The sequence below is a fragment of the Salvelinus namaycush genome, chromosome 10, assembly GCF_016432855.1.
Source record: "Salvelinus namaycush isolate Seneca chromosome 10, SaNama_1.0, whole genome shotgun sequence".
Taxonomy (NCBI): domain Eukaryota; kingdom Metazoa; phylum Chordata; class Actinopteri; order Salmoniformes; family Salmonidae; genus Salvelinus; species Salvelinus namaycush.
The window spans coordinates 34,274,961-34,291,184 of NC_052316.1; the positions used below are offsets into that span (position 1 = coordinate 34,274,961).

The 16,224-nt window shown below is 40.6% G+C and overlaps 1 protein-coding gene across 1 annotated transcript in view; it reads right to left on the reverse strand.

The window, feature by feature from the left end:
* Positions 1-16,224, reverse strand: part of si:ch211-191a24.3 (tensin-3) — a 95,151-nt gene that overhangs the window by 33,682 nt on the left and 45,245 nt on the right. Inside the window, exons 13-15 of the mRNA XM_039002765.1 lie at positions 13,859-13,980; positions 6,711-6,822; positions 6,561-6,632 (exon numbers count right to left, since the gene is read on the reverse strand). Coding sequence (XP_038858693.1) covers positions 6,561-6,632; positions 6,711-6,822; positions 13,859-13,980 — 306 coding nt within the window. The remainder of the gene's footprint in view (positions 1-6,560; positions 6,633-6,710; positions 6,823-13,858; positions 13,981-16,224) is intronic.

Here is a 16,224-nt window from a genome sequence, read left to right on the forward strand (position 1 = left end):
TATTTCTGCTTTTTGTTAATGCTCTCTTTAGCTGGAAACATGGCTGTCTTTTTCTGTGACTTGGCTCATACCTTACATAATCGTTTGGTGTGCTTTCGTCGTAAAACCTTTTTGAAATCGGACACTTTGGCTGGATTTACAACAAGTGTAGCTTTAAAATGGTGTAAAATACTTGTATGTTTGAGGAATTTAAATTATGGGATTTCTGTTGTTTTGAATATGGCGCCCTGCAGTATCACTGGCTGTTGATGAGGTGGGAAGCTAACGTCCCACCTACCCTAGAGAGGTTAAGACAATTGATGTATGGATGACTCATAGTGAAGACTGGGTTCGTGCAGATAACCAACAATTTACGACGTTTGGAATGAGACTAACGTGAGGTAAAGTAAATAATTCATTAATTAAGAAGACTAATTGATCAGATATGAAAATATCTGAAAAGTTATATTAGGAAAATTAAAACTTTGTAATCTGAATATTTTCCTTGGTGCCCCGACTTCCTAGTTAATTACAGTTACATGATTAATCAGTTTAATCGCGTAATAATAATTACAGAGAATCTTTGATAAAAACTAAGTCTTCAGTTAATGATAGTAAAGACACGACAGCAGCCTAACTCAATCACTTTTAATAGTTTACAGTGTTCCTCACTGAGTTTCCTGAATTTCTATCGGAGCTTGTAGTCATCGCAGATAATATTCCAATTTTTGGTAACTTCAATATTCACATGGAAAAGTCCACAGACCCACTCCAAAAGGCTTTCGGAGCAATCATCGACTCAGTGGGTGTAACGTTCGTCTGAAGAAGTGGACCAAGGTGCAGCATAATTTGTGGTCATCATATTTATTAAATGAGAACTAGCAACAAAATAACACAGTGAAACCAAAACGAACGTACCGTACCGTAGGCTACAAGAGCTGTACAAAAACAAGATCCCACAACATAGGTGGGAAAAAAGGCTACCTAAGTATGATTCCCAATCAGAGACAACGATAGACAGCTGCCTCTGATTGGGAACCACACTCGGCCAAACACAAAGAAATACAAAACATAGAATGCCCACCCCACATCACACCCTGACCTAACTAAATAGAGAAATACAACGGCTCTCTAAGGTCCGGGCGTGACAGTGGTTTTTGTCCAACATGTCTCCGGACCTACGCATTGCCACAGTCATACCCTGGATCTAGTTTTGTCCCATGGAATAAATATTGTGGATCTAAATGTTTTTCCTCATAATCCTGGACTATTGGACCATCATCTTATAACCTTTGCAATCACAACAAATCATCTACTCAGACCCCAAGCAAGCCTAAATTCTCAGACAACCCAAAGATTCCTAGATGCCCTTCCAGACTCCCTCCACTTACCCAAGGACATCGGAGTACAAAAATCAGTTAACCACCTAACCGAGGATCTAAATTTAACCTTGCTTAATACCCTAGAGGCGGTCGCACCTCTAAAAACTAAAATCATTTGTCACAAGAAATTAGCTCCCTGGTATACAGAAAATACATGAGCACTGATGCAAGCTTCAAGAAAATGTAAACGGTATTGGCGCGCCATCAAACTGGAAGTCTTCCGGCTAGCTTGGAAAGACAGTATGGTGCAATATCGAGGAGCCCTCACTGCTGCTTGATCAGCCTACTTTTCCAAACTAAGAATAAAAACAATCCAACATTTATTTTTGATACTGTTGCAAAACTAACTAAAAAGCACAATTTCCCAAAAGAGGATGGCCTTGACTTCAGCAGTGATGAATTCATGAACTTCTTTGATGAAAAGATCACGATCATTAGGAAGCATATTACAGACTCCTCTTTCAATCTGCGTATTTCTCCAAAACTCACTTGTCCTGAGTCTGCACAGACCTGCCTGGACCTGGGATCAATAGAGACTATCAAGTTTTTTTATCTCTCGACACATTCACGAAAATAGTAATGTCCTCTAAACCTTCCTACTGGCCCCTATTCCAACTAAACTACTGAAAGAGCTACTTCCTGTGCTTGGCCCTCCTATGTTGAACAAAATAAACGGCTCCCTATGTCACGCCCTGACCATAGTTTGCTTTGTATGTTTTATGTTTTGTTTGGTCAGGGTGTGAACTGACTGCGCATTCTATGTTGTATGTCTGGTTTGTCTCTTTCTATGTGTTTGGCCTGATATGGTTCTCAATCAGAGACAAGTGTTTTGCGTTGTCTCTGATTGGGAACCATATTTAGGTATCCTGTTTTGTATTGTGGGTTGTGGGTTATTGTCTATGTTATGTTGCATGTTTGCACAGTGTTTATATAGCGGTCACGTTCGTCTTATTCGTTTTGTTGTTTTTGTTTAAGTGTTAAACTTAGAAGAATGTATTCAAACCACGCCGCGCTTTGGTCCGCTTCTTACGACGATCGTGACACCCTATCCTCCGGATGTGTACCAAACTCACTAAAAGTGGCAGTAACAAAGTCTCTCCTGAAAAAGCCAAACCTTGACCCAGAAAATTTGTAAAAAAAGAATATCAGCCTATATCAAATCTCTCATTCCTCTCAAAGAATTTAGAAATAGCTGTTGCTCAGCAATTCACTGCCTTTTTGAAGACAAATAATGTACACAAAACGCTCCAGTCTGGTTTAAGACCCCATCATAGTCCTGAGACTGCACTCGTGAAGGTGGTAAATTACCTTTTAATGGCGTAAGACCAAGGCTCTGCATCTGTACTCGGGCTCATAGACCTTAGGGCCGCTTTTGACAGCTTCGATCACCACATTCTTTTCGAGAGATTGGAAACCCTAATTGGTCTACATGGACAAGTTCTTGCCTGGTTTAGATCTTATCTGTCGGAAAGATATCAGTTCATCTCCGTGGGTGGTTTGTCCTGACAAATCATTTGTAAGTTTCAGTGTTCGTCAAGTTTCCGTTAGACTCTTGACTAGAACCAAAAAATGTGATCATATTATTCAAGTGCTAGCCTCTGGCTTCCTGTTAAGGCTAGGGCTGTTTTCAAGGTTTTACTGCTAACCTACACATCATTACATGGACTTGCTCCTACCTACATATCTCTCCGATTTTGTCCTTCCATACATACAGTACCTACACGTACGCTACGGTCACAAGATGCAGGCCTCCTTATTGTCCCTAAAACTTCTAAGCAAACAGCAGGAGGCAGGGATTTATCCTATAGAGATCAATTTTTATGGAATGGTCTGCCTATCTATATGAGAGACGCATACTCGGTTTCGACCTTTAAGTCTTTACTGAAGATTCATCTCTTCAGTAGGTCCAATGATTGAGTGTAGTCTGACCCAGGGGTGCGAAGGTGAAGAGCGAGGAACTGGAGTGACAAACCGCCCGGCACTGCCTGGCCATCCCTAGGAGGGGTGCGTCATGTCTAGCCAGGCTTTTTTCGCTATACTCGACTTGAGTTGGTTGATTCACTGACGTCATCTTCCTGCCCGGTTTTGCACACCCTTGAGCTCGTGTGGTGGAGGAGATCTTCGTAGGCTATACTCAGCCTTGTCTCAGGGTAGTAAGTTGGTGGTCTGTTGATATCCCTCTAGGGGTGTGGGGGCTGTGCTTTGGCAAAGTGGGTGGGGTTATATCCTGCCTGGTTGGTCCTGTCGGATAGGGCCACAGTGTCCCCCGACTCCCACTGTCTCAGCCTCCAGTATCTATACTGCAATAGTCTATGTGCTGGGTGGCTAGGATCAGTCTGTCCTATCTGGTGAAATTCTCCTGTCTTATCTGGTGTCCTGTGTGAACTTAAGTATGCTCCCTCTAATTCTCCCATCTCTCTCTCTCTCGCTTCCCTCCCATCCTTTCCAGGAAGACCTGAGCCCTAAGACCATGCCTCAGGACTACCTGGCCTCTACACCAGTACTCTACACCAGTACTCTACACCAGTACTCTACTCTACACCAGTACTCTACACCAGTACTCTACACCAGTACTCTACACCAGTACTCTACACCAGTACTATGTGTACCACTGCTAATATTGTCCCTCAGATTCATGAAGCAAGGATATGCATGGTAAACTCCACATTAAGACTAGTAAATACGAATATTCCAGACTCCTGCCCCAGTCAAAGCACGCATGCACACACACGCCCCTCTCCTTCCCCAATCCCCATATAATTGCTCTGGTGTGTGTGTGTGTGTGAGTGAGTGAGTGAGTGAGTGAGTGAGTGAGTGAGTGAGTGAGTGAGTGAGTGAGTGAGTGAGTGAGTGAGTGAGTGAGAGTGAGAGTGAGAGTGAGAGTGAGAGAGAGAGAGAGAGAGAGAGAGAGAGAGAGAGAGAGGAACCTGTGCTGGAGAGGCATGGGTGCAGGGAGGACATGTTTAGGAGTCGTTGCGTCTGGTGTTGCAGTAATCACTCCCCACATCACAGCAGTGGCCCAGGGTAAAAATGTGATTATGATAATAGCAGTAAACACAATAACTAAAAATCATTAAGTGAAGGAATGTACAATGCCATCCAGGACCTAATATGGCTGCTGAGTTTCCCAGACTATGATGGGTAAACAGGAAGCTGTGTCTGCTCAGCAACTGCAGAGAAAAATACCTTTGTTCACTACTTTGTGTCTATTACCGTGTAGATCCACAAGACTACTCAAGATTTCTTATGGCAAGTCCCAAATAGCACCCTATTACCTATATAGTGCACTACTTATGACCATGGACCATAGGGCTCTGGTCATAAGCAGTGCACTATAAAGGGTATAGGGTGCCATTTGGGATGTGATGGTAAAAGGACCTCACACAACAGTCCTCTCTCAACGCACTCACCTTTTTTGTCTGGTAAATATATTGACACTAAACAGGCTGTTTGACCCTTTAAAGGTTGTGTTCTGCTGTTGTCTTTGTGTTTGATACAAAGCAGAGCGGGAACAGTCTAAATATCAGTCAGGAGGTTTGACATTCATTCTCCTTCTCAGTGAATGGGTTCCAGGGCCTGCTGCCTTGCCTTGTGAAGGTCACTGTTAGTCTGTATTAGACAGGGTCATGACTGATGTAGCCTAATTCAGGACTAACTGAAAGGTAAAAGGACTGAAAGGTGAATGCCTACTCTCGCACGCACGCACGCACGCACGCACGCACGCACGCACGCACGCACGCACGCACACACACACACACACAGCTTGAGTCTATTGAGTAAAAATGTGGTGGATATAAACAGCAGTATGAAGTCGAATGTTTACTTTGACCAAATTCCTTTTCAAAACAATGATAAAGTTCATGTACACACACACACACACACACACACACACACACACACACACACACACACACACACACACACACACACACACACACACACACACACACACAGAGATTAACTGCAGGATGTGTACCCTAGTGGTCTCTACAGGAAGTCAAACCAGCTACACCAACGATTATATATTATTTTGACAAGATAGTTCAGTGAACAACAGGCACAGCTCCGATATAAAGTAGTTTTTTTTCTCCAAAGTTGCCAAAATCCCAAGTGCGTCCACTTATATCAGTGCATTCGTAACAACCTAACCATTAGGTAACTTCTACTCAATGAAATAAGCCTCACATAGCAAACTAGAAATTTAATTTTTGTTGACCAAATTAGACACTCTCTCAATTCCGTGGTCTTATTTTCGTTGACAGATTTTGGGCGGAGTAAACCCTCTCGCTTCGCCTCTTCCTCTCTGGCTACACTCAGCCCATCTCCCAGCAGGACAGGAAGTGAGTGTACATCCTGCCAACAGAGGTCACTTCCTCTCTTTACAGTGAGCTAATTATAGCCTAATTTAAAGTATCAGCTGGACTGGCTTCTCTCAAAGGGATAGAATGAGAATAATCGTTCTATTTTCCCCTGTTACCCTGTTGTCACAGACCATAATATCCTAAACAGGACAATGAACACACAATGAATCTTACCAAACTCCTATCTTCTCCATATTAAGTTGCCTATTCTTCTATAGTCTATATGGTTCCTGCACCTAGCCAAATCCCCCCCATGCCCTATCTTTCAGTATTACATAATGCAACCATGTGCGCATCATCAACGGAGAGGCCAGGTGCAGAGGGTATACTGGGGGTATAAAAGTGAGGATATAATTAAGCAATAAGGCCCGAGGGGGTGTGGTATATGGCAAATATACCCCGGCTAAGGGCTGTTCTTATGCACGACGCAATGCAGAGTGCCTTGATACCCCCTAGGTGACTTATTGCTATTATAAACTGGTTACCAACGTTATTAGAGCAGTAAAAATACATGTTTTGACATACTCATGGTATATCTGATATACAACGTCTGTCAGCCAATCAGCATCTAGGAGCCAAACTACCTGGTTTATAATAGGTTATGCATGCCAGTTTAGGATTCCACCCTGCCTCTGAACCCTGTCCAGCAGCAATCACAGCTCTAGTTTTTGGGTTAACACTGGGTCTTCATTCCAACCAAGCAGAAACATCTCTCTCTCTCTCTCTGCCTCTTTCTCTCTCTCTCTCTCTTTCTCCCACTCACACACACACACACACAGACACGCACGCATGCATGCACACACACACCCACACCCACACAGTAACAGTGTAAATGTACCTTGTGATATTCCGCTCTTCTCCCAATGTCCTTCTCCTGGCCTCAGGTAAGAGAACACTGGGAAACTTTTCACTGAGGAAGAGTGAAGATGTCTGTTCAGATATAATAACGCACACACATCTTTTAATAAAAAAATGCACTCTCTCTTACCATAGGGCGTTGGAGGAGAGATAGGAAATGCTGGTGTGGATGGGACTATGTCACAGCTGTCCGTTACTGGAGTCGGTCCTTCATAGTCCACACTGTCCATCCTGGAGAGACACTGTAACACAGACACACCAGACAGACAGATAGACAGACAGGCGGACAGAGAGGCAGACAGACAGACAGACAGACAGACAGACAGACAGACAGACAGACAGACAAGCAGGCAGGCAGACAGGCAGACAGGCATAAAGGCAGACAGGCAGACAGGCAGATAGACAGGCAGACAGGCGGACAGACAGGCAGACAGACTGTCATCAGTCTTGTGATCAGTGTGTGTGGCTACTCTCTGTGTTGTAATGTAAACAGTCAGGCCATTCATGCTGCGTGCCATGAGAATGGGTGTGAGAGCAGGCCTATGGCCCAAATGGCACCCTATTCTCTATATAGTGCACTACTTTTACCAGACCCTGCTTAGCGCTCTGGCCCAAATAGTGCATTATATATGGAATTGAGTGCCATTTGGGACGCAGGCAAGGAATCTCAGCTTTTTAGACAAACAGCCTGACCACAGAACCACAGTTCTGCTTCACTCAAACTAACACATTAACTACTGTACTATAAAGTGAATTGAATGTAAATTAATCACAAACTTACCCAGGTGTTTTTAAGGTAGATTAACCATGAACATAGCCAGGTGTTTTTAAGGTAGATTAACCATGAACATAGCCAGGTGTTTTTAAGGTAGATTAACCATGAACAAAGCCAGGTGTTTTTAAGGTAGATTAACCATGAACATATCCAGGTGTTTTTAAGGTAGATTAACCATGAACATATCCAGGTGTTTTTAAGGTAGATTAACCATGAACATAACCAGGTGTTTTTAAGGTAGAATAACCATGAACATATCCAGGTGTTTTTAAGGTAGAATAACCATGAACATATCCAGGTGTTTTTAAGGTAGAATAACCATGAACATATCCAGGTGTTTTTAAGGTAGAATAACCATGAACATAACCAGGTGTTTTTAAGGTAGATTAACCATGAACATAACCAGGTGTTTTTAAGGTAGAATAACCATGAACATAACCAGGTGTTTTTAAGGTAGAATAACCATGAACATAACCAGGTGTTTTTAAGGTAGAATAACCATGAACATAACCAGGTGTTTTTAAGGTAGAATAACCATGAACATATCCAGGTGTTTTTAAGGTAGAATAACCATGAACATATCCAGGTGTTTTTAAGGTAGAATAACCATGAACATATCCAGGTGTTTTTAAGGTAGATTAACCATGAACATAACCAGGTGTTTTTAAGGTAGAATAACCATGAACAAAGCCAGGTGTTTTTAAGGTAGAATAACCATGAACAAAGCCAGGTGTTTTTAAGGTAGAATAACCATGAACAAAGCCAGGTGTTTTTAAGGTAGAATAACCATGAACAAAGCCAGGTGTTTTTAAGGTAGAATAACCATGAACAAAGCCAGGTGTTTTTAAAGTAGATTAACCATGAACAAAGCCAGGTGTTTTTTAGGTAGAATAACCATGAACAAAGCCAGGTGTTTTTTAGGTAGAATAACCATGAACAAAGCCAGGTGTTTTTAAAGTAGATTAACCATGAACAAAGCCAGGTGTTTTTAAGGTAGAATAACCATGAACAAAGCCAGGTGTTTTTTAGGTAGAATAACCATGAACATAGCCAGGTGTTTTTAAGGTAGAATAACCATGAACAAAGCCAGGTGTTTTTAAGGTAGATTAACCATGAACATATCCAGGTGTTTTTTAGGTAGAATAACCATGAACAAAGCCAGGTGTTTTTTAGGTAGAATAACCATGAACAAAGCCAGGTGTTTTTAAAGTAGATTAACCATGAACAAAGCCAGGTGTTTTTAAGGTAGATTAACCATGAACATATCCAGGTGTTTTTAAGGTAGATTAACCATGAACATATCCAGGTGTTTTTAAGGTAGAATAACCATGAACATATCCAGGTGTTTTTAAGGTAGAATAACCATGAACATATCCAGGTGTTTTTAAGGTAGAATAACCATGAACATATCCAGGTGTTTTTAAGGTAGAATAACCATGAACATATCCAGGTGTTTTTAAGGTAGAATAACCATGAACATATCCAGGTGTTTTTAAGGTAGATTAACCATGAACATATCCAGGTGTTTTTAAGGTAGAATAACCATGAACATATCCAGGTGTTTTTAAGGTAGAATAACCATGAACATATCCAGGTGTTTTTAAGGTAGATTAACCATGAACATAACCAGGTGTTTTTAAGGTAGAATAACCATGAACAAAGCCAGGTGTTTTTAAGGTAGAATAACCATGAACAAAGCCAGGTGTTTTTAAGGTAGAATAACCATGAACAAAGCCAGGTGTTTTTAAGGTAGAATAACCATGAACAAAGCCAGGTGTTTTTAAGGTAGAATAACCATGAACAAAGCCAGGTGTTTTTAAAGTAGATTAACCATGAACAAAGCCAGGTGTTTTTTAGGTAGAATAACCATGAACAAAGCCAGGTGTTTTTTAGGTAGAATAACCATGAACAAAGCCAGGTGTTTTTAAAGTAGATTAACCATGAACAAAGCCAGGTGTTTTTAAGGTAGAATAACCATGAACAAAGCCAGGTGTTTTTTAGGTAGAATAACCATGAACATAGCCAGGTGTTTTTAAGGTAGAATAACCATGAACAAAGCCAGGTGTTTTTAAGGTAGATTAACCATGAACATATCCAGGTGTTTTTTAGGTAGAATAACCATGAACAAAGCCAGGTGTTTTTTAGGTAGAATAACCATGAACAAAGCCAGGTGTTTTTAAAGTAGATTAACCATGAACAAAGCCAGGTGTTTTTAAGGTAGAATAACCATGAACAAAGCCAGGTGTTTTTTAGGTAGAATAACCATGAACAAAGCCAGGTGTTTTTTAGGTAGATTAACCATGAACAAAGCCAGGTGTTTTTAAAGTAGATAAACCATGAACAAAGCCAGGTGTTTTTTTGGTAGAATAACCATGAACATAGCCAGGTGTTTTTAAGGTAGAATAACCATGAACAAAGCCAGGTGTTTTTAAGGTAGAATAACCATGAACATAACCAGGTGTTTTTAAAGTAGATTAACCATGAACAAAGCCAGGTGTTTTTAAAGTAGATTAACCATGAACAAAGCCAGGTGTTTTTTTGGTAGAATAACCATGAACATAGCCAGGTGTTTTTAAGGTAGATTAACCATGAACATAGCCAGTTGTTTTTAAAGTAGATTAACCATGAACAAAGCCAGGTGTTTTTAAGGTAGAATAACCATGAACAAAGCCAGGTGTTTTTAAAGTAGATTAACCATGAACAAAGCCAGGTGTTTTTTAGGTAGAATAACCATGAACAAAGCCAGGTGTTTTTTAGGTAGAATAACCATGAACAAAGCCAGGTGTTTTTTAGGTAGAATAACCATGAACAAAGCCAGGTGTTTTTAAAGTAGATTAACCATGAACAAAGCCAGGTGTTTTTTAGGTAGAATAACCATGAACAAAGCCAGGTGTTTTTTTTAGGTAGATTAACCATGAACATAGCCAGGTGTTTTTAAGGTAGAATAACCATGAACAAAGCCAGGTGTTTTTAAAGTAGATTAACCATGAACAAAGCCAGGTGTTTTTAAGGTAGAATAACCATGAACAAAGCCAGGTGTTTTTTAGGTAGAATAACCATGAACAAAGCCAGGTGTTTTTAAGGTAGAATAACCATGAACAAAGCCAGGTGTTTTTTAGGTAGAATAACCATGAAAAAAGCCAGGTGTTTTTTAGGTAGATTAACCATGAACAAAGCCAGGTGTTTTTAAAGTAGATAAACCATGAACAAAGCCAGGTGTTTTTTTGGTAGAATAACCATGAACATAGCCAGGTGTTTTTAAGGTAGAATAACCATGAACAAAGCCAGGTGTTTTTAAGGTAGAATAACCATGAACATAACCAGGTGTTTTTAAAGTAGATTAACCATGAACAAAGCCAGGTGTTTTTAAAGTAGATTAACCATGAACATAGCCAGTTGTTTTTAAAGTAGATTAACCATGAACAAAGCCAGGTGTTTTTAAGGTAGAATAACCATGAACAAAGCCAGGTGTTTTTAAAGTAGATTAACCATGAACAAAGCCAGGTGTTTTTTAGGTAGAATAACCATGAACAAAGCCAGGTGTTTTTTAGGTAGAATAACCATGAACAAAGCCAGGTGTTTTTAAAGTAGATTAACCATGAACATAGCCAGGTGTTTTTAAGGTAGAATAACCATGAACAAAGCCAGGTGTTTTTAAAGTAGATTAACCATGAACATAGCCAGGTGTTTTAAAGGTAGAATAACCATGAACAAAGCCAGGTGTTTTTAAGGTAGAATAACCATGAACAAAGCCAGGTGTTTTTAAAGTAGATTAACCATGAACAAAGCCAGGTGTTTTTTAGGTAGAATAACCATGAACAAAGCCAGGTGATTTTAAGGTAGAATAACCATGAACAAAGCCAGGTGTTTTTAAGGTAGAATAACCATGAACAAAGCCAGGTGTTTTTAAGGTAGAATAACCATGAACATAACCAGGTGTTTTTAAGGTAGAATAACCATGAACAAAGCCAGGTGTTTTTAAGGTAGAATAACCATGAACAAAGCCAGGTGTTTTTAAGGTAGAATAACCATGAACAAAGCCAGGTGTTTTTAAGGTAGAATAACCATGAACATAGCCAGGTGTTTTTAAGGTAGAATAACCATGAACAAAGCCAGGTGTTTTTAAGGTAGATTAACCATGAACATATCCAGGTGTTTTTAAGGTAGATTAACCATGAACAAAGCCAGGTGTTTTTAAGGTAGAATAACCATGAACAAAGCCAGGTGTTTTTAAGGTAGAATAACCATGAACATAACCAGGTGTTTTTAAGGTAGAATAACCATGAACAAAGCCAGGTGTTTTTAAGGTAGATTAACCATGAACATATCCAGGTGTTTTTAAGGTAGATTAACCATGAACAAAGCCAGGTGTTTTTAAGGTAGATTAACCATGAACAAAGCCAGGTGTTTTTAAGGTAGAATAACCATGAACATAACCAGGTGTTTTTAAGGTAGAATAACCATGAACATAACCAGGTGTTTTTAAGGTAGAATAACCATGAACATAACCAGGTGTTTTTAAGGTAGAATAACCATGAACATAACCAGGTGTTTTTAAGGTAGAATAACCATGAACATAACCAGGTGTTTTTAAGGTAGAATAACCATGAACATAACCAGGTGTTTTTAAGGTAGAATAACCATGAACATAACCAGGTGTTTTTAAGGCAGAATAACCATGAACATAACCAGGTGTTTTTAAGGTAGAATAACCATGAACATAACCAGGTGTTTTTAAGGTAGAATAACCATGCACATAACCAGGTGTTTTTAAGGTAGAATAACCATGAACATAACCAGGTGTTTTTAAGGTAGAATAACCATGAACATAACCAGGTGTTTTTAAGGTAGAATAACCATGAACATAACCAGGTGTTTTTAAGGTAGAATAACCATGAACATAACCAGGTGTTTTTAAGGTAGAATAACCATGAACATATCCAGGTGTTTTTAAGGTAGAATAACCATGAACATATCCAGGTGTTTTTAAGGTAGATTAACCATGAACAAAGCCAGGTGTTTTTAAGGTAGATTAACCATGAACAAAGCCAGGTGTTTTTAAGGTAGAATAACCATGAACATAACCAGGTGTTTTTAAGGTAGAATAACCATGAACATAACCAGGTGTTTTTAAGGTAGAATAACCATGAACATAACCAGGTGTTTTTAAGGTAGAATAACCATGAACATATCCAGGTGTTTTTAAGGTAGATTAACCATGAACAAAGCCAGGTGTTTTTAAGGTAGATTAACCATGAACAAAGCCAGGTGTTTTTAAGGTAGAATAACCATGAACATAACCAGGTGTTTTTAAGGTAGAATAACCATGAACATAACCAGGTGTTTTTAAGGTAGAATAACCATGAACATAACCAGGTGTTTTTAAGGTAGAATAACCATGAACATAACCAGGTGTTTTTAAGGTAGAATAACCATGCACATAACCAGGTGTTTTTAAGGTAGAATAACCATGAACATAACCAGGTGTTTTTAAGGTAGAATAACCATGAACATAACCAGGTGTTTTTAAGGTAGAATAACCATGAACATAACCAGGTGTTTTTAAGGTAGAATAACCATGAACATAACCAGGTGTTTTTAAGGTAGAATAACCATGAACATAACCAGGTGTTTTTAAGGTAGAATAACCATGAACATAACCAGGTGTTTTTAAGGTAGAATAACCATGAACATAACCAGGTGTTTTTAAGGTAGAATAACCATGAACATATCCAGGTGTTTTTAAGGTAGAATAACCATGAACATAACCAGGTGTTTTTAAGGTAGAATAACCATGAACATAACCAGGTGTTTTTAAGGTAGAATAACCATGAACATAACCAGGTGTTTTTAAGGTAGAATAACCATGAACATAACCAGGTGTTTTTAAGGTAGAATAACCATGAACATAACCAGGTGTTTTTAAGGTAGAATAACCATGAACATAACCAGGTGTTTTTAAGGTAGAATAACCATGAACATAACCAGGTGTTTTTAAGGTAGAATAACCATGAACATAACCAGGTGTTTTTAAGGTAGAATAACCATGAACAAAACCAGGTGTTTTTAAGGTAGAATAACCATGAACATAACCAGGTGTTTTTAAGGTAGAATAACCATGAACAAAACAAGGTGTTTTTACTAACCGCATGATCATAATCAGGGAAAAAACTCCTAGCGTAATGACTACTACATGACCACTGAGTATGTATGTGGTATAACAGTTGTTGAGTAACCAGTAGGGGCAGGTAGAGGGTGGTGTGTGTACCTGGGTGGGCTGTAGGTTGGGGTGCTGCTGTGTGTGTGTGTGTGTGTGTGTGTGTGTGTGTGTGTGTGTGTGTGTGTGTGTGTGTGTGTGTGTGTGTGTGTGTGTGTGTGTGTGTGTGTGTGTGTGTGTGTGTGTGTGTCTGTGTGTGTCTGTGTGTGTCTGTGTGTGTGTGTGTGTGTGTGTGTGTGCATGCGCCTGTGTGTGTGTTTGTGTTCATGTGTGTGTGTGTGTGGACCTGGGAGGGAGGTAGGTTGGGCCTGTAGATCGGAGCATTCTGGAATGTCTGGGCTCCGCCCCAACCAGGACTGTAGAATCCTGGGTAATCTGTGACATCACTGGCCTGTCTGTGCTTCCAGCCTGAAGATAGAGAGAGACAGGCAGAGAAATATAAAACGAGCGGGTGAGAAATTCAGAGAAAGACAGAGAGACAGAGGGAGAGAGAGGAGAAACAGACAGAGAGAGTGTGAATTGACCATCCACACATATTAGAGAGCTGAGAGAAGCTTAAGCAATAGGAGACAACCTACAGTTCTCCTTCAACTCAGAGCCTCCAACTGACCTTTATATCAAATCATATTGTATTGGTCACATACACGTGTTTAGCAGATGTTATTGAGTAGCGAAAAGCTTGTGTTTCTGGCTCCAACAGTGCAGTAATATCTAATAAGTAATATCTAACAATTTCACAACAATACACACAATACACATAAATCTAAGTAAAGGAATGGAATTGAGAATATATAAATACATGGACAAGCAATGTTAGAGCGACATAGACTAATATTTGGTAGAATAGAATAGAATACACTATGTACATAAGAGATACATAAGAGTATTGCAAAATATGTAAACATTATTCAACTGACCAACTTACCATTTAAGAAAGTGGCCAGTGATTTCAAGTCAATGTATATAGGGCTGCAGCCTCTTTTTAATTTATTTTTATTTTACCTTTATTTAACTAAGCAAGTCAGTTAAGAACAAATTCTTATTTTCAATGACGGCCTAGGAACAGTGGGTTAACTGCCTTGTTCAGGGGCAGAATGACAGATTTTTACCTTGTCAGCTCGAGGATTCGATCTTGCAACCTTTCGGTTACTAGTCCAACGCTCTAACCACCAGGCTACCTGCCGCCCCTCTAATGTGCTATTGATGGCTATTTAACAGTCTGATGGCTTTGAAATAGAAGCTGTTTTTCAGTCTCTCGGCCCCAGCTTTGATGCAACTGTACTGACCTCGCTTTCTGAATGGGCTGTTGTGCCTTCTTCACCCCACTGTCTGTGTGGGTGGACCATTTCAGTTTGTCAGTGATGTGTACGCCGAGGAACTTGAAGCTTTCCACCTTCTCCACTGAGATCCCGTCGATGTGGATAGGGGGGTGCTCCCTCCACTGTTTCCTGAAGTCTTCAATCACCTCCTTTGTTTTGTTGACATTGAGTGAGAGGTTATTTTCCTGGCACCACACTCCCAGAGCCCTCACCTCTTCCCTGTAGGCTGTATCGTCATTGTTGGTAATACAGCCTACTAATTTTGTGCAGTTTTGGGTGAACAGTGAGTACAGGAGGGGGCTGAGCACACACCCTTGTGGGGCCCCAGTGTTGAGGATCAGCGAAGTGGAGGTGTTGTTTCCTACATTCACCACCTGGGGGCGGCCCGTCAGGAAGTCCAGGACCCAGTTGCACAGGGCGGGGTTCAGACCCAGGGCCTTGAGCTTAATGATGAGCTTGGTGTTGAATGCTGAGCTATGGTCAATGAACACCATTCTTACATAGGTATTCTTCTTGTCCTAGTGGGATAGGGCAGAGTGCAGTGCGATGGCGATTGCATCGTCTGTGGATCTTTTGGGGCGGTAAGCAAATTGATGTGGGTCTAGGATGTCAGGTAAGGTAGAGGTGATATGATCCTTGACTAGTCCTTCAAAGCACTTCATGATGACAGAAGTGAGTGCTACGGGGTGATAGTCATTTAGTTCAGTTACCTTTGCATTCTTGGGTACAGGAACAATGGTGGCCATCCTGAAGCACGTGGGGACAGCAGATTGGGATTAGGAGAGATTGAATATGTCAATAAACACACCAGCCAGCTGGTCTGCGCATGCTCTGAGGATGCGGCTAGGGATGCCGTCTGGGCTGGCAGCCATGCAAGGGTTAACACGCGTAAATGTCTTACTCATGTCGGCTACGAAGAAGGAGAGCCCACAGTCCTTGGTAGCAGGCCACGTCGGTGGCACTGTGTTATCCTCAAAGTGGGCGAAGAAGGTGTTTAGCTTTTCCAGAAGCAAGATGTCGGTGTCCTTGACGTGGCTGGTTTTCCGTTTGTAGTCTGTGATTGTCTGTAGACCCTGCCACTAACGTCTCGTGTTTGAGCCATTGCATTGGGACTCCACTTTGTCTCTATACTGATGTTTTGCCTGTTTGATTTCCTTATGGAGGGAATAACTACACTGTTTGTATTCTGACATATTCCCAGTCACCTTGCCATGGTTAAATACGGTGGTTCGCACTTTCAGTTTTGCACGAATGCTGCCATCTATCTACAGTTTCTGGTTAGGGTAGGTCATAATAGTCAAAGTGGGTACAACATCTCCTATACACTTCCTGA